Here is a 21,805-nt window from a genome sequence, read left to right as displayed (position 1 = left end):
GGGGGGGGGGGCTGGCTGCCTCTGTAGGAAAGCCTTCTCCTTTCTCCTGGGGATTGCCCAGTCCATGTCTGTCTCAAGGAGAAAGAAGAGCAGAATGGGAGCAGTTAATATGTGGACAGGAGACACACCTGGAGGGATAAACGCCAGCTGGGCTAGCCTGCCCCTCCTCTTTTAACGATGGTCATTACAGAGCTTCTAAATTTGTGTTCATAAAGCAAAATAGCCAATGTAAATTTTATGCAGATCCCTCCACTTTTGCTCTCTTTTTGATGCTGTCTAAGCAGCCACCCAAGTAAGAATCCACAAGACGAGGTTTCTAATCTCTCACTCTTCCTCTTCCTGACATTTGGCTGCTTTTCTAGAGTTCAGGCATGTACCTGGTGGGAGGAAAGGAGTAAAAGTTATACCTGGGAAATAAGAAGAACTTTAAGTGGAGTCTCCCCAGGCCCCATCCTACGGCAAGTGCAGACAGACAATAGGGGTAGTTGGACGGGCCTTGCTGGGAACGGCAGGCCTCTCTCCTGCCCAAACGTGCAAGCTTTGGGCCTCCAGTCCTGGTCACGGACCTCCACTTGCCGCTGGGCCACAGCAGAGCTCCAGACGGTTGCTGAAAGATGGCCAGTGATAGCAAAATGGACACTCGCCATCATTTGCACATTACATTGCGAGCCTGCCCTGCTTCCGTCCTCTCTCCATTGAATCCGCACTACAACCCTGCGAGGTGGGATTGGCTGAGCGAGTGCCTGGCCAGAGTCACCCAGCGAGCTTCCTGGCCAAGAAGGGAGCAGAGCCCGGAGCCCCAGTCCCTGGTCCAGCACCCTCACCATCGTGCCTTTTCCAAGCTGGGCTTCCAGAATATAAACCTCGGGGATCTGCTGGTGTTACAGTGACGACTCCAGAAGTCTCGGCACAAGGGGACATTTTGAAATTCCACCCCCCACATGCCGTGGGATCAGGCATTCAAAACGCCTTCATTAGTTGTCAGTTCAGTAGCCTGCCATTTTTCTGTCCAATTAATTCTTTTATTGTGGACCGGATAAAGGGAGACAAAGGCCTGCGAACAGTAATGAATCATTAACATTCAACAGCTCCTCTCCTGCTCGCTTGCTGTCTCCCTTGGCTTCTCATCAGACCGGCCCCATCTTGCATTTGTTCTATGTGTGGTAGTTACACTTTATCCTACCTCAGGCAGGACTGTATTTTTCCTTTCCTTTTAATTTTTTTTAGGAACAAGAAGGGGCAGAAATGGCACGTGATTCACTCTTTCCCAGAGGGAGAACGCAAGTTTCTAGCACCATGTCAAGGGGTCTAGACAGGTCAGAGGCAGGGCCCTGGCAGGGCCCTGCTTGCTAGAGAAAATACTGATTAAATTAGTTCTCTGTTAGTTGGCTGCTTAATGGGCTTGGGCCTTGGCAACTGTCCGTGCTGGACAATCTGTACAGCGCTCCATGACTGGTCTGGCATCATTCACATTGGAGAACAAGACTGGGTAAGTGGACCAAAGATTTACTGTTTTCTCAGATAATCATGGATGTTTCCTGACTTGCTCAGCGGGTAGTGAATCTGTGGGATCTGGGCATCTTTTCTTTCTGGCTTATTGGCATAGTCCAGTGCAAGGGTGCAGACAATTCTTTTCCATTGGGAGCACATGCCCTTGGATGATATCTGCTGGTAGTCACTTGTGGGTAGAACCAGGGTCAAAAAGTAGGTGCAGCCACCGTTCCTCTCTCCCTGACCGTGTTCAGACAATATGGTAACCCAGGGTTAAATGTGCCTTGAGCGTGGGCTATTGCTGAGCGGTGGGCTCTTGAAGAGACGTGGGTTGTCCTCTTGTCTGAAATCAGCTGAGCAGCCCATGAAGAGAACCCATGGTTTGTTGTTGGGCTATAAATTGTGAGCTGCTCATCACAGCGTGTTACGCACCTGGATTCAGAGGGGTTTGTAATAACCCACATTTCAACAACTTGCCATTAAATGACATCCCACCCTCACCCCATGCTCAGTCCTTGAGTATGGGTTATTGGGCTTGCTTATTTATGTATTTATAATATTTTTATCCTGCCTTTTTCCCTTCCAAGGAACTCAAGGTGGCTTGTATCCTCCTCCTCCTCCTCCTCTCCACCTTGTCCTCACAGCAACAACCCTGTGAGGTAGGCTGGGAGTCTAGAGACTGGCCCAAAGCCTCCCAGCGGGCTGCAGGGCTGAGCAGGGACAAGAACTCAGATCACGCGAGTCCCCATCCTGCACTCTTAACCTTCGCACCACGCTGGCTCCCTCAAGCCACCGACTCTTTGCTGTGGCCTTTACCGGGCAAGGACATTAAGAAAGGCTGTTGGGGGTCGGGGGGGTCACCAGATGAAGAAACCCAGATTTGGCTCCTCAGCCTGAGGGTGCCCACCCCCGCTATAGCAAGAGGAGCTGGCTCAAAATATGTTTCCTACAGAGAAAGCAGGATGGGCTGCTTTATATCTCTGTGCGTTTGTTGGTTGCGTCTCCGCACACCCACTCGTATGCATGCATCTGCGTGTACATTGCCTGTGATGTGTGCAAGAGCAGACCAAGGGGAATGCGAGGATGAAACGCAGTGACAGTGGGGGGACCAGCATGGGGCTGCGTGGGTCAGTAGTCCAACTGGTGGGAGCCGTGGGCTGGCTGAAGCCCAAGGATCTCCCATTCCGGAGCACTGCATACCAGGCCTTGAGGAATGTTTCACCAACCTAAATGAAGTCATCACGCACTGCCCACGTGGTCTGTTTTAGTTCCTCAGACACATGGAGCAATTCCTTGGGGGAAAAATGAAACGTAATGATTTAAGATCAAAGAACTAGATAATTTTTAAGTTACACTCAGGAACCTTCCCACTCGGAGGCCAAAATTCAGTGCTGTTTGGCTGCTCTCCTGTCTCAGGCTACAGAGCCGGGTCCAGGAGTAGAGTAGGAAAGGGTAGGGGTCCTGGGGGCTCTACATGGCCTCCAGTGCCCTTGCCGCCCTGTCCTGGGTGTGGGTCTTTGATGCCTTAATCCAGAGAAGCCCGAGAGCTTCTAATTCAGCTCTAATTCCTCTTTGCTGTACTGGACTGGTTGTTTCAGTTCATGCCTGAGACGAAAGACAGAAGTCCATTATTCTGTGTTCTGCATTCCACGCCCTAGAAGTCATAATCCTGAAGGGTGGGGTGGAAAGATCTTGAAGGAAGGTGCTGTATTAAAGGCCAAAGGGAACTTTTTCTGTACTATTAAGAAATCTGAAGATCTTGTATAAACCTTGTTTCCTCTTCCTTAATTCTCAGTGATAAACCACTGCAGATAATGGTAGGCGGTCACGGGAAGAGATTGGAAGCACGAAACTGCAGTGGAGTTGCTGGGAAAGAGGCTTGCTCATGACAAGATTTCCAACAGGTGGGAGAGTGTAGCATTCACCGCTGAAAAGGGTACTCTGCACATGCTCCAGAGCACTCTCTCTGTCCAGCTCAATACTAGGAAAAAATTCCTGACTGTTAGAGCAGCTCCCACGTCCGGTCCCCTGCAGCATTCCAGGCTGGACTAGAAAAACCGCTGCCTGGAACCCCGGGATCTGCGAATGCCAGCTAGTCGACAGGGGGCAGCTAACTGGGCCAACATCTGCACTGGGTCAGCAGAAGGGAGCTTCCAACAGCTTCAGAGCTGTGAAACGGGGATGCAAAACAACCACATGATCTGTAAGAAGTGCTTTTACAATGCACTTAAAAGAAATGAAACCTTGAATACGTCTGAGAGCCGGCCTTTAAACACCGGTGAGAATCTGTCTCCGCGCACACACCAAACCCCATCCCCATAAACACACAAATGCACACGCGTGCAACAGGGAAAGCCACCAAGAGTCTGTCTTGCATCCAGATAGTGCCTGGGAAGCAGCTTCCATCCCATTTGCACAGGAGTATCTCCCATGCACAGGCGTATTTTGCCTTTTGCGTTGCTTGTTTTAAAAAAAAATCTAGGATTGTAACAACAACACAGACTGAATCTATCCGCGAATGGTGGATAAAAGGCTTTTTTTTTTAATTTTATCAAATGGATCTGTACAAAAGTTAGCATTACTTAGTCGGAAGCTAGTGAGCAGAACAGATAACAATCGACGACCTTCATACTTTATACAGAAAAATAGATTGCATAAGAAGGAGTTTCCGCTCTCATCCCCCCTCGATTTTCCCACTCCACCCACCCCCAAATTCCCAAAAGGCAATATGCAAAAAAACTATTTTTTAGGAAAGTGAAAAACAAAAACAAAGAACCAAGAATAGGAAATATAGAAAAGATAAGATAGATAAACTCTGAACATTTAAAGATTTATAGAATTTTCTTTTAAAAGGCACAATGTTACCATTATAGTAGATGGTTGTTATATGCGCAGCATACAATGGAACAAATATCAATGAAATATTAGTCTACCTCTAAAAAAATTAATGAAATATAGTGGAGATTGTTTATTTTCACAGCTTTGATTGACGACATCTGGTCCCTAAATAGGCAACATTGAAGTGAAACGCAATCCGTTACTTCTGCTTCAAATGCAATTTCTGAAAACTAGCTGCGTTCCCACCCGTCGGAGAACTCGGTGATGCCTTCCGATCCAGTTTACCATCTCAGAGCCAGTTGGCGTGCGGGGTGGGGGGAACCCTCTGTTGCTATTTTTCCACGCTCAGGTCATCTCCCAGAAGAGCGCATGGGTGCCCCCCCCCACATTCCGTCCTGCCGCATTCAGTGATAATTCTCACACAAGGGCTGTACATGCAAAGCATAATGCTGGAACTAGTCACACTTGTGCATACATTTTTCTTTTCCGGAAGGGTCTGTGAATACGATTTGGCAGTGAGCTAGAATGCCCCCCCCCCGCCCCCAAATCCACTCCACCACTGTGAGGCGGGTCCCAGCTGTCCTTTCCCAGTGTAGCATTATGCAGACTCCAAACTGTTCTGGCCTGAGGCGCTCCTCCCGGGACAGACACCAGTGCCGTGGCTCCTCGGGTCGGCATTGTGAAAAGGAGTTTGGTCGGCGAGTCTCGATCAAGGCAGCCCTGCCGATTCCGTGCTCCACCCGCCTCAAGCAGCCTGGTTCCCCCTGGTAGCCCCTGTGAGGGGAATGGAAACAGGGCTGGGTCTCCTACGAAGTGGGGCGAAGCCAGCAGGGCTGGCCACGCCCTCCGTGGCAACTCCGGACGGCCTCAAAGCCACAGCAGGAAGGGCAACTGGGGGGCATCTCCAGGGCAGCTGTCCACTGGGGGGGGGGGATGAGCTGGCCCTCTGGAGAGCCCCACTGCTCCGACTCGCCCGCTGCATTAAAGGTGCCTGTGAGAACAGGCCGTTCTCGTCTCCTGCCCCCTGGCTCACACGGAGAATCTGCTGGGAAGGGCCAAAGGGGTTGGGGAGAGGCGGGCTGGCCAGGACAAGTGACGAGCACAGCTCCCGGGGGAGCCTGCTCGGCCCAGCGCCTTCTGCTGCGGGTGGTCCTTCCACCAGGTCAGGCACTGTGGGAGCAGATGGCAGTCTGCACATGTTTTCCTGCCTCCAGTATAGGAAAGTTTGAACCACCCCTGAAAGGGGATGTCAGAGAGAAACGGAACCCATGCTCAGACGCACCATCTTCAGCAGGAGCTGAAGAAAGGAAGGTGCTGCACCTCCTCTTACAATCTCAGGCCCCAGAAAGCACCCGCTAACACCAACAGGCAGGCAGTTCCGGGCTGACAGAATCATGGATGTTTCAGGCAAGCTGCACGGAGCTCTGAGGATCCCAAGCTGAAAGAAGAGACTGGAGCAACGCAGTGGTGCAACGGACTCGGGGATGCCACACCTACATTCTTCATCAGTGGGGATGCTACCAACATGCCCCCCTCCACCAGGTCTGTTCCCTTTAAGCTGAGTGGCACCCCTCATCATAGGAGGGTTTTTCTTTTTATGTCTATTTAACAGCAAGCGCATGATGCAGCAATGATTGCTTCACTTTGGACAGACAACCCTGACCCACTTCTTTTGACCAAAGTGCCACTGAACCCTGCTCAAACTGGTCTGTGGATCTGGGCCCACCCAGCTGCCTGCCTGGGGAGGGTCTCTGAGTCTTGTGGCTGCACGGACTCTTCTGGGCCACACCTGCATTTCCGCACAGGCCCTGGGAGCGACTCAAGGTGAAGGAGAGCCTGCGCTCTGGTGCCGGCCGCCAAAGGGAGCAAGGCCAACACCTTCGTTCATGCTCCTTGGGCAGGCAGCTTCGTTTCGAAGGGAGCTGGGCCAGGAAGACATCAGGGACTGGTCCAACAAGCTCAGATGCTCAAGCACTGCCATTACCCAGACGTCGTGCTGAGCACCAACAAAATTAACCCTCAGATTCTTCTCGTACACTTCCTTCAAGCCCTTAATTTACCACTTCATTCTACAAAGCATTTAAAATGTACCGTTATGATTGAAAACCCTGCAAAGTTTTAAGTACAGTAAAGGGGGGGGGGGATCCATCTTGTCTCCACTAATTTACACCCTTTAAAATCTCTCTTAAAAAATCTACTTCTTGCACAGAATTACTTCATTAATTAAAAAGACAAAATTACACAGAACATAAATACATAGTTTTAACAGATTTACCCCAAAATGATGACCAAAAAATCAAAACACTTTTATGAGCTTCCAAACATAAAGTTAATTACAGCCAAACCTTGCTTAGAGGACTTTGCAACTGAAATGAAGAAATCTGACTTTAGGTGATTGATTGGTCCCAAGAGAGTCTCAAATGGTCCCTAAGCATTATTAATTAGAAGGTTAGATTTTAAAGTCCATTTGGGTTCCTTGTCCCAAGGCTGAATTATCTTCAGATTGCAATAGACCCTTAAAGATCAGCTTCTCCCGTAATCTTGCACTGTCCTACAAACAAACCATGCACTTCTCTTCAAGTCCTCATGGAGGAGTTGGAATATATGGAATATATTGTCCTTCATGTATTCAAAAGAAATCATCTGTCCAGATGTTTTTAATTATTAATTATTATTAATAATAAAGAAAATAGACCTCTGTCTTGGAAAAATTTAAAAGATTTTGGGAGGGATGCCCAGTCATTCAGAAGAATGGGAGGCACTTGATGCAGTGATGTGGTGCCCCAGCGTGGATTTTGCTGTCTGCATTCCGTTTTTGTTCTCATGTAGTGCATACGCTGGAAAGGGAGGAAGGCCTCGAACGGCAGCTCTGCCTATCCTTTCAAGGTCTTGTCAGAGTTGTGTAGACGGGCTGGTCCCAGGTCGCCGTGGGGCTGTGCGATGGAGGGATCGACAAACTGTTCAGGATGGGGGTGGCGTATGGCCTGCGGGAGGAGTGGAAGTAGGGGTACTGGTAGAGGCTGGAAGGGTAGCCGGGATACGGATTGTAGTAGTTGGAGGTCTGGAGGTCTGTGTAGTCGCACTGGGAGCTGGAGAAAGAGGCTGCGGCCGCAGCCGAAGCCACGGTGGTCGCACACGCCTGGGAACTGTACGAGCCGTAGTCGGAGTGAGCCGGGGAGCTGTGGGGCTGGTCGCTGTAGTGGCTTGGGCTGAGCTGCTCCGTCTTGATGTGGGGCCTCTGCTGCCCGGTCTCGCCGGAGGAAGGGGACGCGGAGGAAGGGCTCTTGTGAGTCCAACCCTGAGCGGCTGCGCCACTGTTGCCGCTCGCTGGATGGGAGTAGGAGGCTCCATAAGACCCCGCGGTGGAGTTCGGCCCGTGATCGGCTGCCATGGTGGCGTGGCCATTGAGTGGCAAGTACTGGTCAAACTCATGGACATCAAAGGTCTCCATGTTGCTGATCACCTCGCTGCTCAACTCAGAAATGTCCACGTTGCTGAAGTCTATGTTCTGGCGACCACTCTCCACTAGGCGGCGCCCTTCGTGCTTCAGCTCTTGTTTGCTGCCATGGTGAAGGTCTGTTTTAGGGGTGGTGGGGGGCGTGGGGGGTCCGTGGGTCTGCCCTAGGGAGAAAGAACATTTCAAAGGCTGTAGTTATTCCGGGGAGCAGAGGGTTGCTAGTATTTCCTTACCGTTCCCTGAAACAGCGGCCGCCAAAGGACAGTGAGCAGAGCATCCTGAGCAGATGAGGCAGTGAGAAGCAGAGGCAGCCGCTTGACACCGAGTCAGGCCTCCGGCGCCTCTCACAAGCAAAGGCCGCTAGGGATCGAACCCCGGATGTTCAGATGCCAAAGCCCCACCTGCACAATCTGCATCTTCCAGGTCCCATCACAATCCCTCATCGCAACAGCAAGGAAGAGAAGAGAGAGAGGGAGGTGGGGTTCGAAAAGGACACTCCAGGCACAAAGAGGCCAAAGTCCTGGGACGGATTGCTGACAGCTCCCAGTCATCTCCCTGGGAAAACTCCTGCCAACTCCCTGGAGGGTGGCTGCTGCCAGTCGGAGTCAGCAGTGCTGGACTAGAGGCGCCAAGGGCCTGACTCAGCTCAAGCAAGCTTCTGCTGGTCCTGGCTTGGAAGGACAAGGATTTGTGCGCGACGCAGCAGAGGGCAGAGGAACTGCGCCGGCAGCTGGAAAAGCGAAGAGGTCTTTTGAAGCGGAGTTCTGCCAATCTTGCAAAGAAGGGGAGCTGCACTAGTCAAGGCAAGACGTAACCAGCACACAGAAGCAGGATTTGAGCCACACGGTCCAAGCGGGGTGGGGGGTGTTTCCACTGCTCTACGGGGACAAGAAGCAGGAACTGGCTCTGAGCCACCATCACTTTAGATGGGATTCAGTTTAATGTACTCATTTTATACATTGACACACACCATTGAGAGTTCCCTCAGGGCAGACAAAAAGAAATGAACAGAAGGAGTGACAGAATGAAAGCACAGCTTTCAGGCATTCCTGCCTAGAAGAAATACGGCTAAAAATGCAAGGTGTTTCGTATCCATCAAAACAAGGGGGAGCATCACTATCGGGACAGGTAGCATCCTGTGTGTGCACAGGTGGGGACACCTCACCGCAAAGTATACGAGGCACCAGCCCAGAATGCAGGTAGATTTTCCAGTGCCTACAGCTGTGGGAACCACCTTTTCCTTCCCCCACCAAAAGTCGGAGGTCTGTGTGGAGGAAAACCAACTGTGTGCAAACTGTGTGGGGCAGGCAGTGCTGGAACACTCAGCAGGGCAAACAGGTGCTCGGCGAGGGGCCGGTGCTGCCCTCTGGGCAGGCTGCACCTTGTGCTGGGTGCCTGGGAGGAAGATGCACCTGCTGACTGTTATCCCGAGCCCCATTTAAACGAAGGTTTCCCTGCTGCCTTAGGTGCTCCAGAACTGGCAAGGCAAGAGGCCAGGCAGACTCGGGGGCTTCTGTATGCAAAGCATGGCTCTGTTACAACGCCCAGGCCACCAAGAGAAGACAACGCTAGGGAAGTGCGGGCACCCCCGTCCTTCAGCCTGTAGGGGCTGACACATGCCCCAGAGAACGCCTGCTCCCTGCCTCCGTGCAGGCAGTCTGCTCCCGGCGGGGGAAGGAATGTGCTGCTGCGACCCCATGGAAGAGCTCTCCAGGCACTGCGATCTCCAATGGGAGCGACATGTACTTGGCTCGGCCCTGGTTTTGAAAAGAGAACTCCGGCAATCTGGCAAACACCAGCCTGGAAAGGCCAGTGGGCAAAAGAAGGGGAAGCCATGGGGCACTTTTGCACGGTGCTCTTGGACCTGCAACGGGAGTGGAGGACGCGGACTCCCCAAGTGCCGGCGCACGGGCAAGGGAGGCAAGGGCAGCCCGCAGTCCCAAAGCAAGAGCTCCTGGGGGAACAAGCCTGTGCCCCTTGCCCTGCGCGGCGGAAGGGGGACGAGTCCCAGGTGCTGGCTACAGAGCCCGCAAGGCGTGGGGACAGGCCCTGTGGCAGCCCATGCTCTCCCAACAACTCTGCCCAGAAACTCCCTGCTGAGGGAACTTCGCTCGGCTCCCTCCCTCATCACTGTCCTTCCACGGGCAGGAAAAGATGCTTTTTATCAGGCGGGCCTTCGCGGTGGAAGCAAGTTTCTTGCTATGGGGAACTTTTAACTAGCTGGGTGCTCTTTGTATCTTTTTACTGCTCTGCTTTTCATTGCTTTCTGAACTGACTGGCGTTTGTGCTTTTGTCAAGATCCTATCAAGCTCCTTTTTCGGTGGAAAGGCAGGATATAAATTGAGCAACTGCAGCTCAGTCATGCTACATCAGGGGAAAAAATCAACTCTGCGTATGTTCAGCAGCACTCCTTCAAATATTCTGAAAGCCTCCCTTCCCTTGCCAGCCTACTTGCCCCTAAACATGGAAAAGATGTGATGAAGGGCTTGTCTGCTGAAAGGAGCTTCTCCGTAATGGCCCCTGAATTACGAAATGATTTCCTGATGAGGCCTGCCTGATGCCAAGATTATCTTTTTGGCGTCAGGCTATAAGACCTTCTGGAGAAGAGCTTTGTGAATATCCTGCACTGACAGAAAGACAAATAAGTGGGTCTGTGGCTTTTCCTAGAAGCAAAAATGACAGAACTGAGGCTGTCATTACACTGGGCACATCATGAGAAGTCAGGTCCCGTTGGAGAAGTCAGTCACGGTAGGGAAAGTTGAAGGCAGAAGAAGAAAAGGAAGGCCAAATGGGACGGGTTGACTCCACTGGGGAAGCCATGTCGAAGCTCTTCTCCGATCTAGGCCTTGCACTGCCACGGCAAAGCCCACGTGTGCGATGCGCAGAGGCCACAGCAAGGAACTGGGGAGCGCTGAGCGGGGCCACTGTGGACAGGATATTTTGGGGGGCTTTCACTTGTGTGGTCGCCACACATTGGAGACAACTTGATGGCACAACAAATAAGACCTGTTTGTCTAAGGCATTTGGCAGAGATTGGTGAGGCTTTAATCAGGACCTGGATGTTGCCTGTTTATACATTCATACATACCTAGTTTTAAAGCTTCAACCATTGCAAACTGCCCAGCGCTTTGTCTGCTGGGCGATATAGAAATGAAATGAAATGAAATGAAATGAAATGAAATGAAATGGGAGCTGTAGGATCTTTCCCTGTCTCCATCTGCATAAGATTGCAACTTAGGCGGGTGACATTTGCAGGAGGAGGTGCTGCACATGCTGCAGGCAGAGAGGCCAGAATTTACACCCCGGAGCTTGCGGGTGCGAGGCTGATGCTGCGCCCCAGCAGCGAGGCTGCTCTGCTCTCCTTACCTGCATGGTCTGCATGGGGATGAGTTTCGCTCATGGATCCCAGCCCCGTGTCTGCTTTGTAGATCTGGTTCCCACCATGATGGCTCGGCTCAGCTCCTGAATCAGAGTCGCTCTGGCCTGCTTTCACACTCTTCCTCCTGCGGGGCTGGTATTTATAATCTGGATGGTCTCTCTTGTGCTGAACTCTCAGTCTCTCGGCTTCCTCCACAAAGGGACGCTTCTCGCTTTCACTTAGCAAACTTGTTGAAAAAGAAAGAGAGGGGTGCAATTCATTCCTTCTCTCTAAAATTAGGTTGTTCAAGGTGTCCCTGCCACTGTCCATGGAAGTGCATGGAGCTAGCAAACCAAGTCAAAATTCATCACACACAGAGTGTACCGTTTAACAGAAAACATTTCAAAGACATTCTGAGAAAGCTTGTGGAGATTAAAAACTCCTAATCGTCTCTCATTATTTTGTCAAAGACATGCCAACACAACAGCCTCGAGTTCTTCTTAAGCAGCTCCACACAGCTGTCAATGACTGCATGCCGAGTTCAGCTTAACACAACTGTCACAGCCTGTCCTTCCTGGCGCACGAGTTGCTCCTGTCCTAGCCAGCTTGAGTGTGACAAACACACAGGCACACCTGCCTGTCAGCGCAGGATGCATCAGTTTTGTGCACCTAAGGGTGCCCTGTAATTCACAACAGCTTTTTACTGTCCACACACACACAATCTTGTTTTTGCTGCAGCAGAGCAATTCAGCAACGCTGCAGAGCTTCTTCTTTAGAACTGTCACTGTGTGGCTCTTGCATGCATTTGAGCCTCTGGTGGATCGTCACAGGCAGTTGTATTCCACACCTGTATATCGCCCCCCCCACACACACACACACATCAATACCCCTTTCTTTGCTCTGCCCCTGGGCTTTGCACTCGCCACTGAAGATTACCCTGCATGAATCAGACAACGTAGACCCGAGTCCACAAAGCTTGTGCTGGAAGGACCACGCGAGGCGGCAGGCCATGCACTCTCTGGGCCGCTTCTGCTGCGGTGCAAATGCTCCGAGAGCAGGAACAAATGCTGAAAGCTGCAGCCTGACCCAGCCAGAAGTACTCTCCAGCGCAGAGAGCTCCAGGCTTAACTGCTGCCCCACTGAAATTTGTATGCCCTCATGCTTCGTTCCGGTTTCTAACTAATGTAATATGTAGTTTACCCTCTGCTCCAGAACAACCAGGACCCCATCTCCATAAATATATGCTCACTGACAAGAAAGCCTTCTCCAACTGCATCTAATATATCAGCTTTGCCTTGATCGTAACTGATAAAAAACAAATTTAACCCTTTTAGACACAATATACTGACATCTTACCCATGTCCAAGTCTATATGGTGAGTGAGTAACTGCCATTACAAGTTTCCTTTTTAAAGCAACATAATACTCCCAGGACACTTTAAAAAAAATTATCTTTCTCTGTCTAGCAACCATCATTTGCTGCTCCTCAGATTATGCAGACTGCAGCCCAAAAAGACTCATTAAAGCTGCAATCCCATCCTAACTAGAAGGAGGTTCTATTGAGCTCAATGGGGATTACTCAGAAGACATTTAGGAGTGTTCTGTAAGGCTACCATCTTTTACATTTCTGGAATGACATATTTGGAAAATGGGAAAATGGGATTCGCTCCTGAGTAAAGCTAATAGAATGGATCTTTTTATTTATTTGTTTATTATTTATTTAATACTTTTGTATGCCGTCCCTTATGCATGGCATCTCAGGACTGCTTACAATAATTAAAACAAGCACAATTAAACAGCAATAAATAACAATTAACCCAAAAATACAAATTAAATAAGTAAATAAAAGCAACTGTTGAACATTAAAATTTAAATTAGTTTTTTAAATAACAGTTAAATAAAAAGGTTTTAACCTAGTGCTGAAAAGAATATAAACTCGGCGCCAGGCAAACCTCTTCATGGAGCGCATTCCATAATCTGGGTGCCACCAGAGAAGGCCCTCCTCCGAGTAGATGCGCTTTTTACCTCCTTCAGGGAGGGTTCCCGGAGCAGGGCCTCTCCCACATGAGGGCATGTAAGGAAGGAGATGTTCCTTCAGGGGTCCTTGTCCCAAGCCATTCAGGGCTTTCTAGGTCAAAACCAGCACTCTTGAATTTTTAGAGGTTACCATATGCAAATCATCCCTCCAATTATTAGCTACCAAAACTATTCTTGGATTAATAATTATATTATGCTGCTCTTATTCTCTGCAAGTACTTATATTTCAGGGTCAGATTCCAAGTGGCTGAAATGCACAGACCTGTCAGCCAACCCTTCTTGGTTTTCCCCTCCAGTGCAGCCTCTGGTAAGTCCGAGATCCTGTTTGGAGCTGCCTGCAAGCAGTGAGATCCACCTGCAGGCCTCAGCTGCCCTCATGGGAACAGGTCGCTTTGATTTAAGATTTATCCATCAAATGATAATTGCATTTCCGTCATGCCGTATGAAATGCCAGTTGCATGCAGCTGACAGGTTTTTGTTTGTGCAATACAACTGCCAGGAGCATCATGAGAGCAAACTCTTTAAGAGAGCCAGTGTGGTGCAGTGGTGACGAGCATGGGACTGGGACTCCGACGGTCTGGGTTCTAGTCCCCGCTCAGCCATGGAGCCAACTGGGTGACTTTGGTTAAGTCACAGACTCTCAGCCCAACCTACCTCACAGGGATGTTGTTGTGGGGATAAGATGGAGGAGGAGATGTAAGCTGCCTTGAGCCCTTTGTAGGAAAAAGGCAGGATATAAATCCAAAAATAAATAAATAAGATTTTAGAAGTGGGAGACCTCCCTTTCCTCCTCATATAAGCTCCAGGAGGAGAGATCGCAAACATGGGAATCAGCAAAATGCAGAGCATCTAGTGGGAACAAGGGAAGATGCAGCCACGTGTTGGGTCACCCCTCTGCTGCTTAAGGAAAAACAGGATGGATTGGGGCCACCCACTTTTAAACAGCTACTGCAAACCACACGGCCACCGTATGTTGCTGCTCTTATTATTTACCCTCCTCATTTCCCAACCTGTTCCACACAGAAGGCTGCCAGAAAGGACATCAATGCACAGCACTGCCTTGCTCTCCAAGCAGCTTCCAGTCCAGGAACCCTTTTAACTCCCCAACATCTTCCTTTCCCAGCTGTGCCCTTTTGCTCCAAATCTTTGTCAGCCTCTCCTGCTGATGAATTCCTGCTTGTTGAAAGGGTGGGTTTTTGGTGGGTTTTTTTTAATGAACGGTACTTAATAAGTGAAAATGTGGGTTCTATCCTTACAGTGCAACCCTATACATAAGTACTCAGAAGTAAGTGTTTCTGAACTTAATATATCATTTCAGCAATAGCCTTCCATTGCCCTAAAGCTTTTGGTTGCTTATGTGAAAAAGTGTGATGCTAAAGTGAATGCCAGTGATCCTATACATGCCTAGGCAAAAACAAGCCCCATTAAATTCAGTGGGGTTCCTTGCCAAGTAAAGTGGGCACAAGATTGCAGGACAACACTTTATAAACATTAAAAAGGAGGGGGGAAGGGAATTGAGTTTGTCTTTCTGGAAAGCAATTTGGAAATATTTGCAAGAGGCAAATAAGATCTAACAAAGTTTTCCCCTTGCTTATAATTTCTGTATATTCACACTGAATAATCCAGTTTAAATATGATGAAATGCTTGGACAAGCAAAGAAAACACTGCCAAGGAACATTGCCCGACAAGACTATTTCAGGAGCACCTCAAACAAGCAGTGCCTGAAGAACAGACCGGACCCAGTGGCCCCACAAACCAGAGCTGCGTGCAAGTTCACATCTGGTACATTCTCTGGGTGCAGAATAATCCCACTGCTTTTATTGCCAAGAGGGAGGGGTCGACCACCCGGCGAGCCACGATGCACCATTGGCTCGCACGCGCAACTGGGGTTCGGGCCTGTGCGCAGGTCAGCTTTTTAAATAACTTCAGCAGCAAAAGGCATTCCCAGTTGTGGGGATCCAACCGTCTTAAAAACTGGTGCAAATGTGAGAGCCAGTGTGGTGCAGTGGCGAACAGCGTGGGACTGGGACTCAGGGGACTTGGGTTCTCGTCCCCGCTCGGCCTTGCAGCCAGCTGGGTGACTTTGGGCCAGTCACAGCCTCTCAGCCCAACCTACCTCACAGGGTTGTTGTGGGTTTAAGATGGTGAGCAGGAGGAGGAGAATGCCATAAGCCACTTCGAGATCTTTGTAGAGAAAGAAGGGCAGGATGTAAATCTAATAAATAAAAAATACAAGCGAAAGATGGAACTGGTATTTCAACCTGTGTACTGCGCATTTCTCTCCAGCTCCAGAAACCAGTTTTTGTCCTATGCGAGCTTTAACTTAAAGGCCATTTCAGCCCTCTGCTTGTTGCGGATGAGTTCTGTGACTAGACCGAGTATAGACCAAGCGTCCTCGCTGACTCACAAGTCTGGGGCTAAAGGCCTCACAGATTTCCTTGGACCAACGGCAACGTGATTTTATGAGCAGAACCACAACCCAAAAGTGGTTTCCATTCAGAAAGATGACTGTGGCAGTGGAAAGACTCCGGCTTCTGATAATCCAGCTTTCGCCCCCTTCTGTAAGGGTACATGACCCATCTGATGTTGACGCAGTGTTGCAACTGCGCTTTTCGGATAAGGTGATGGCTGCATGCAGCCACTGGGGTCTCAGTGGAGGGAAGTGGCTGCAAGCATTTGTAGCCAAGCAGAGCCACTGCTCTGCCTCCGCTCTAAGTCAGACTCGGAGACAGCAGCTACTGGTGGCGGCAACTGGCGCAGGTTGCCAGCGGGCCACTGCAAGGCAGGACTCCGCTCCTGACGCTAATCAGTTGTGAACTGGCACGACCAGCAGAAGACGCAAATGGCAACCACCTGGGGCCTGCCCCCCCCCCCCCCCCCATGCACACAAACATCCACGGGAGACAATCAGCTGTGCCATTTGGATTGGGCAGGAGGAGGAAATTCACAGCAACGTTCAAGGGATGGACTTGTTCTGGGATATGGCCAAGAGTAAACGCAAAAATAACAGAGCACATTTTAAGATGTCAGGAAGTATGTCCTGATGGTTAGGACCCCTAGGATATGGAATGGGCTTCTGCAGGCGGTGAGCGGGGGCACCAGTGAGGGCATTCAAGGAAGATTGGACAACATGTGTTGGGGATTCCATGCATGGAGCCGGCTGGAGCCGGAGTCAGACTGAATGGCCCAGGAGGCCCCTTCTGACTCGCTCTGTTTCTATGTTAAGAGCTTTTCTTTGTTACCTTTTATATCTCTTATAATAATCAATATCTAAGAATTTCAATGCAGCAGCAGTTTGACAAACTGCGGGTGGTGGTTGGGGAAGAAAGACATACCCTTCCACCTCCTTTTACTGGAAGGAGATGGAACAAGAGGCGCAAGAGATTGGAAGGAGTTGCATGGAGCCTTGCAGTGCCCCGCAGGTCAGATCAGCCCTGATCCACAGTGTCAGCCACCCAGCACTTGCCTGCCTCAAGCCCAAGCCAAAGAAATTTGTCCTTTCTGTGCACAGATTAGTTTCAGGTTGCATGAGACTGAGGCTGCACTCCTAGACAGGTTCCCAGAGAGGAAGTCCCGAAAGCCTGCCCCGAAAGATTGCTCTGCAAGGCGCTGCAGAGGGTGGGCGTGGGTGCCTCAAACCCAAGGGGGTTTATGAGGTGCCTCACAGCAGGGATGCCGCAGGAATCCACCTCAGGATGACATGCGTGAATTTGGCATGTTCTGTTGGTCAAGTATTTCTTCATATCGCCTGTACTTGTACTATACCCTTCCTCCAAATACCCTGAGTGAGTGTTCTCTTCCCCGCTTTCTCCGGCCCGGCACACACACACACACTGCACATGCTGTGGAGAGGCCGATGGGGGTGGGAGCTTCAGAGCTGGCCAGGACTTCAAACTCCAGCTACGCCTCAAGCCTGCCTTGCGGCAGATCTGAGCTGCGCCTACAGATTGGTGGGAATGTCTTGTAGTTTCATTTCTGAGAAGTTCCCCAGATTCACAATTTCTCCATAAATGGGACAGAAAAACTTGAAATAAAAACTTGTGCTGTCTGGAAAATGTATCTCACATCTTTTCTGTCCCTTCTCATTCTACTAGGTAGAAAAGAAATTGCTTTTGAACAGAAATTCAACAGAGATTTTTGAGGAATTCTCATGGGTTCGCGTTGGATTTCTTGTGTTTACCACACTTGGGAGGTGCCTCTTGGAGCTGAACAGCCAGCCTGTCCCCCGCACACCCGCACACCTGCCTTGCAGTCCACGCGGAATGGGGGCCAACACAGTTGATGCCACTGCCACCGGGAGCATGAATTCCCTGGCCAGAAAAGAAGCCGATGCCAGTGGGGAGCCCTTCCTGCGGCACTGTGGCAAGTTCACCTTCCCCCAGAGAAACCGTCTTCCAGTTTTGCTGCCTGCAAATAGGGTGCAGAACTTTTAGGAGGCTGGTTACACACCACTTTAATTAATACAGTCCATGCTGGAGAAACGGAAGGGTGCATTCATTCCAAGCTCTGCAGTTACCTCCATGTGTATGTGCTGGATGCCACCACAGCCACATCTCCCGATGTGTGCCACGCTCCCTCATATCCCTGCCCTTCTCCCTGTGCTTAGGCACGCTTATTTCTTCATAAACAGATTAAAGCTGCAGTCCTTGAAAACTGACCCCAATAAATGCTACAGGACTTCCTTCCAAGAAAACTTGCATCAGATTCAGCTGCATGCATATAATGACACATATCCTGCACGGTGCATTTCCCCTCCATGGAGCACGTGCACACATCCATTTTACAAATCTTAGAAATGCCAAGTGGTGTAGATTATGCCCTCATGCAGAGGTGCTGCAGACAGACTATGCATCAACCAACGGTTCAAGCGAAAGCGCCCACTGAGGCCTCCCGGCACTGACCGAGGGCAGGAGGTTAAAGAAAGGATGGTGGCCGCTGCCCTTGCTTGGGTGCTCAGGCAGCTTGTGCAAGCTGGGTCCCTCCTTCAAACTTCAAGTTGCTGTGGAACATTTCAAAGGCATCCTAGCCATGGAAGCTCAGGGTCCAATTCACATGTGCCCGTGTTCCTCTCCAGACGTCTTGTCAGCTTCCAGCCAGATGCACAGACCAGCTCTCCTGGAATTCACCCTGAGTCAGAGGTTCAGTGGAAGTTGCAGACTGCGGTTTCAGACCTTAGACAATGCATGCGCACATGCAGGCCAACGCTCAGCTGAACCAGCCCAAAGAAGCAAGTTCCACCGCAGTCTTGCTCCACTTTGTTCAAAGGGACCAACTTCCACATCCAGGTCTCGGAGGGTGTTAGCCTTAACTGCACCGTAGGCATCTGCCCATCACCAGCTGCCTTATGCCAAGTCGGACCATGGCTCCATCCAGCCCAGTGCTTCCAACGATGGATGGAAGCATTCTCCCTGGCCAGAGGCAGGGGCCTTTCCCCGCCCCCCCCCCCCCCCGCAGATGCCACGGCTCAAACTGGGGACGTTCTGCATGCAGTCTCCTTCAAAGAAAGAGAACGGTCCACGCCAGCAAGGACACACAGGCCTGGGACAGCTTGCCTTCTGAAGGCAAATCAGTTCAATGACAAACGGGGCCCCCTCCAAGTAGGCACTGGGCACACCAGAAAAGGCCGAAGCCACCTGTTCAAATGGCGCAGGAAGTAAACTTGTGGCTACAAACCCGCTTGGCAGCTCCGGGTATCCTGCGGTTCTCCCACCCCTCTACAGTAAGGCCATGGCGACAACACTGGCTGTTCTTGCAGGGGAATGCTAAGGACTGCCGAGATACTCCACAAAGGATGTGTTGAACACTCAAAGTGTACCATGTCCAGTTATGACAATCAGCAGCATTCTGCCATGATGTGTGGGGGGGGAGGGGTGCACTGATCACACACGGTGTTGATAAATGTGGAGGGAGGGATTGCCCAACATCTCCCCACCCCTGCGTGGGGAAGGATGGGGCCCGGCCTACCGGGCAGAAGGACGTCCAGCTGCTGCAGGCAACAAGTGTCAGGCTGGAAAACCGCCCACTGCTGAACCTTGCCGCTGCTGCCCTGGTCTAGGGTGCCTCCGACACTCACTCACTCACTCACTCACTCGGAAACATCTCAAGCTCGCCTGGGAAAGGTCTACCATTCCCTGGCTTTCATTTGATGCTGTCCAGCAAGAACCAGTGCGAGGAGTGTGTGCGCGCGCACACACGCTTCTTCCCTCAACTTCCTGGTTATTTATTCTTAGATCTCAAACTTGAGATCAAACTTAGATCTCAAACATTCGGCCCATGTTGAAAACCGAATGTAAGCCCCTGACTGCAAATCTAATTGCTATCACTGTTCACCACACAGCCTGAACCTACCTGGCGCTCCCATGCCCAAAGTACAGGCTGCGGAAGCAGCACACTCCATGGGATTTCTAGCTCCGCGCCCCATGCAGACTTGCTTGGGCGTTCTGCTGAGACAGCCGGACATATTTCCCCTGCAAATTTTGACTCACAGCTTTCCAGGTTAGCACAGCCAGGCACAGGAGAGAAGCCAGCGGGAAACGAAACGGTGAAGGGTTCACTGTACTGGCCTGCTATAAAGCAGCAAGCGCGGCTTGAAGGCACCAGCAAATTTATTGGGGCACCGACTTTGTGGCACAAGACATTATTCCATGAAAATGTCTACCATGATAAATATGCTTGTTTCCTTGCCTTGCTGCATGGAACAGAACCAGAACGCTTCCACACAAAATGGCACATACTGTTGGTACTAACTAAACTATAGTTAGCATTTGATAAAATCCTCCCCCATTATTATTATTACTTCAACTATTTAGGAATAATAAGAGATAGACAATTATTTCTGTGGAAGTGTAAGAGAAAATGGGAAGAACTAGGAATTAGTCCCTCTAACTGCTCAGAGTCCCATGCCAAGTTCTCCCTTGTTTTATCTACGGGAAGAATAGCATATTTGAAAAGCAGGAACCCCTGAATCTCCCAGCCGTGTGTCACCCTAATTCCACTTTGAAGCTGGGGGGGGGGGGAACTAAAGAAAATGAACCTTCTGAAGTCTGCAACAGTTTTTTTTCCTTTGTATATGTCAAACTTCTAAAAGTAAATGGGTTTCCCAGTCCATCAACTGCAGCAAGGGGGACTTCGGTGCCCTGCAAGGGGGACTGATTAAAAATATTGCCCTCCCAAGGAGCCACTTAGATTGTTTGGGCAAACTGCCCCAAGAGGATAAAGTTGGAGAAAGTGAGGGGGCTTCGGGGGGATTTAGCATGCATGCCTTGTCCCTCCTGTGAACCTCTGCTTTCCTCCAGCTGCCCCTCATTATGCTGACCCTGCCTTTGATTCCCACCATGTGTTTTTAAACTTCAGGGTTCATCAGCGCAAGGGCTGCAGCCCAGCCCACCGTGCTAACCACGAACCGCCCCAAGCAACCCCAGGGAGGGAAGGCCAGGGAATGCTCCATGGCGTTCCTATTCCATGCAAGCCCAGATTGCTGGTTCCATCACGCTGCAAAGACCGCATCCTCCTAACTTTCACAAGCTCCCAGTCCCTCGCTTGGTTCAGCTCGCACACCGTGACACGCCGTTCAATAGGAATTCGTCTGCGGGCACACAATACTGGATAGCGCGTAACTCCCACTCTTCCTAACGAGCAAGAGCTAAGCGTGTCACTCAGTTTCTCATTAAAATTAGTATAGGTCTTGAATGAAACAATGCTTTTCACTTTCTTTTTTAAAAAGCGGGCCTCCCAGTTCCAGGTGTTTTGCCACATGTTTTAAAGGCTTCCCTCCCTGATTTTCAAGCCAAGTTTCAAAAAACGTCAAGTGTGAGAAGTGGACATTGCATGAAAACCAACCAAATTGCAAGAAAAGCAGGCGCGGGGGCGGGGGCGGCGGCGGCGGCGGGAGGTGCGGACGAAGAAAGGAAAGAAACTGACCTCCATCTAATCCTAGGAAAGTGTCTTTAAAATCCAGAAGGTCTTAATTAAGTCTGATGGCGGGTCTAAAACTAACCGAAGCGACCCAGATCCACAAGGCAGGCCCCGTTCTGTCTACTGCTACGGAAACGTCGCGGAACTATTGATGCCAACTCAGGACCGAACAAAGGGACTTTCAGGGCAATCCCAGCCATGTTCACGCGGCGTTACCCCCCCCCCCCACCACCCCCCCCCTGCTTTAATCCCCCCCCCCCCCGCGCAGTTCTGCCCAGCACTGCCGCCTTGCATCGCCATCCGGAGCGCACTACTCGGAAGCCAGTCCATCGGCGGCGCCGGCCGGCAGAGGCGCTTGCGGAGGCGCGTCCCGCCCGCCGCCACTCACCGCCAGAGCTTGCCGAGCGTCTTGCTGAGCTCGGCGTTGTGCAGATGCGGGTACTGGTCGGCCAGCTTCCTGCGCGCCGCCTGGGCCCACACCATGAAGGCGTTCATGGGCCGCTTGACGTGCGGCTTGGCCTTCAGCGCGCCGTTGCCCCGCACGGGCATGGGCACCAGGCTCCAGTCGTAGCCCTTCAGCACCTGCGACACGGCGTCCCGGATGCAGGCGGGGAAGCGCTCGTCCACGTCGCCCGGCTCGCCCTTGGCGGCGGCGCCGGCGCCGGCCGCGGCGCGCTGCGACGAGCCCGGCGGCGCGGCGGCCCCCTCCG

The 21,805-nt window shown here is 51.0% G+C and overlaps 1 protein-coding gene across 1 annotated transcript; it reads right to left on the bottom strand.

Annotated features, from left to right (window-relative positions):
* Positions 1-5,144: 5,144 nt before the first annotated feature.
* Positions 5,145-21,659, bottom strand: SOX8 (SRY-box transcription factor 8). Its single transcript, XM_044452625.1, has 3 exons — positions 21,484-21,659; positions 11,153-11,391; positions 5,145-7,950 (listed from the first exon to the last, which is right to left on the bottom strand). Exons 1-3 carry the CDS (start codon positions 21,642-21,644, stop codon positions 7,211-7,213), a joined length of 1,140 nt encoding a protein of 379 aa, XP_044308560.1. The 5' UTR covers positions 21,645-21,659; the 3' UTR covers positions 5,145-7,210.
* Positions 21,660-21,805: the final 146 nt, after the last annotated feature.

Source organism: Varanus komodoensis, unplaced genomic scaffold, assembly GCF_004798865.1.
Source record: "Varanus komodoensis strain SLA01 unplaced genomic scaffold, ASM479886v1 scaffold73, whole genome shotgun sequence".
Classification (NCBI taxonomy): Eukaryota; Metazoa; Chordata; class Lepidosauria; order Squamata; family Varanidae; genus Varanus; species Varanus komodoensis.
This window is presented reverse-complemented; position numbering and strand designations above follow the sequence as displayed.

Bases quoted from the DNA above. Each gene is read 5' to 3' on its own strand.
- SOX8 (XM_044452625.1), bottom strand. From the start codon at position 21,644: ATGCCCGTGCGGGGCAACGGCGCGCTGAAGGCCAAGCCGCACGTCAAG. The intron at 11,392-21,483 runs GTGAGTGGCGGC...TTTTTCAACAAG, and splicing joins ACGCTCGGCAAGCTCTGGCG to TTTGCTAAGTGAAAGCGAGA. The intron at 7,951-11,152 runs GTAAGGAGAGCA...CTTTCTCCCTAG, and splicing joins TCCCCATGCAGACCATGCAG to GGCAGACCCACGGACCCCCC.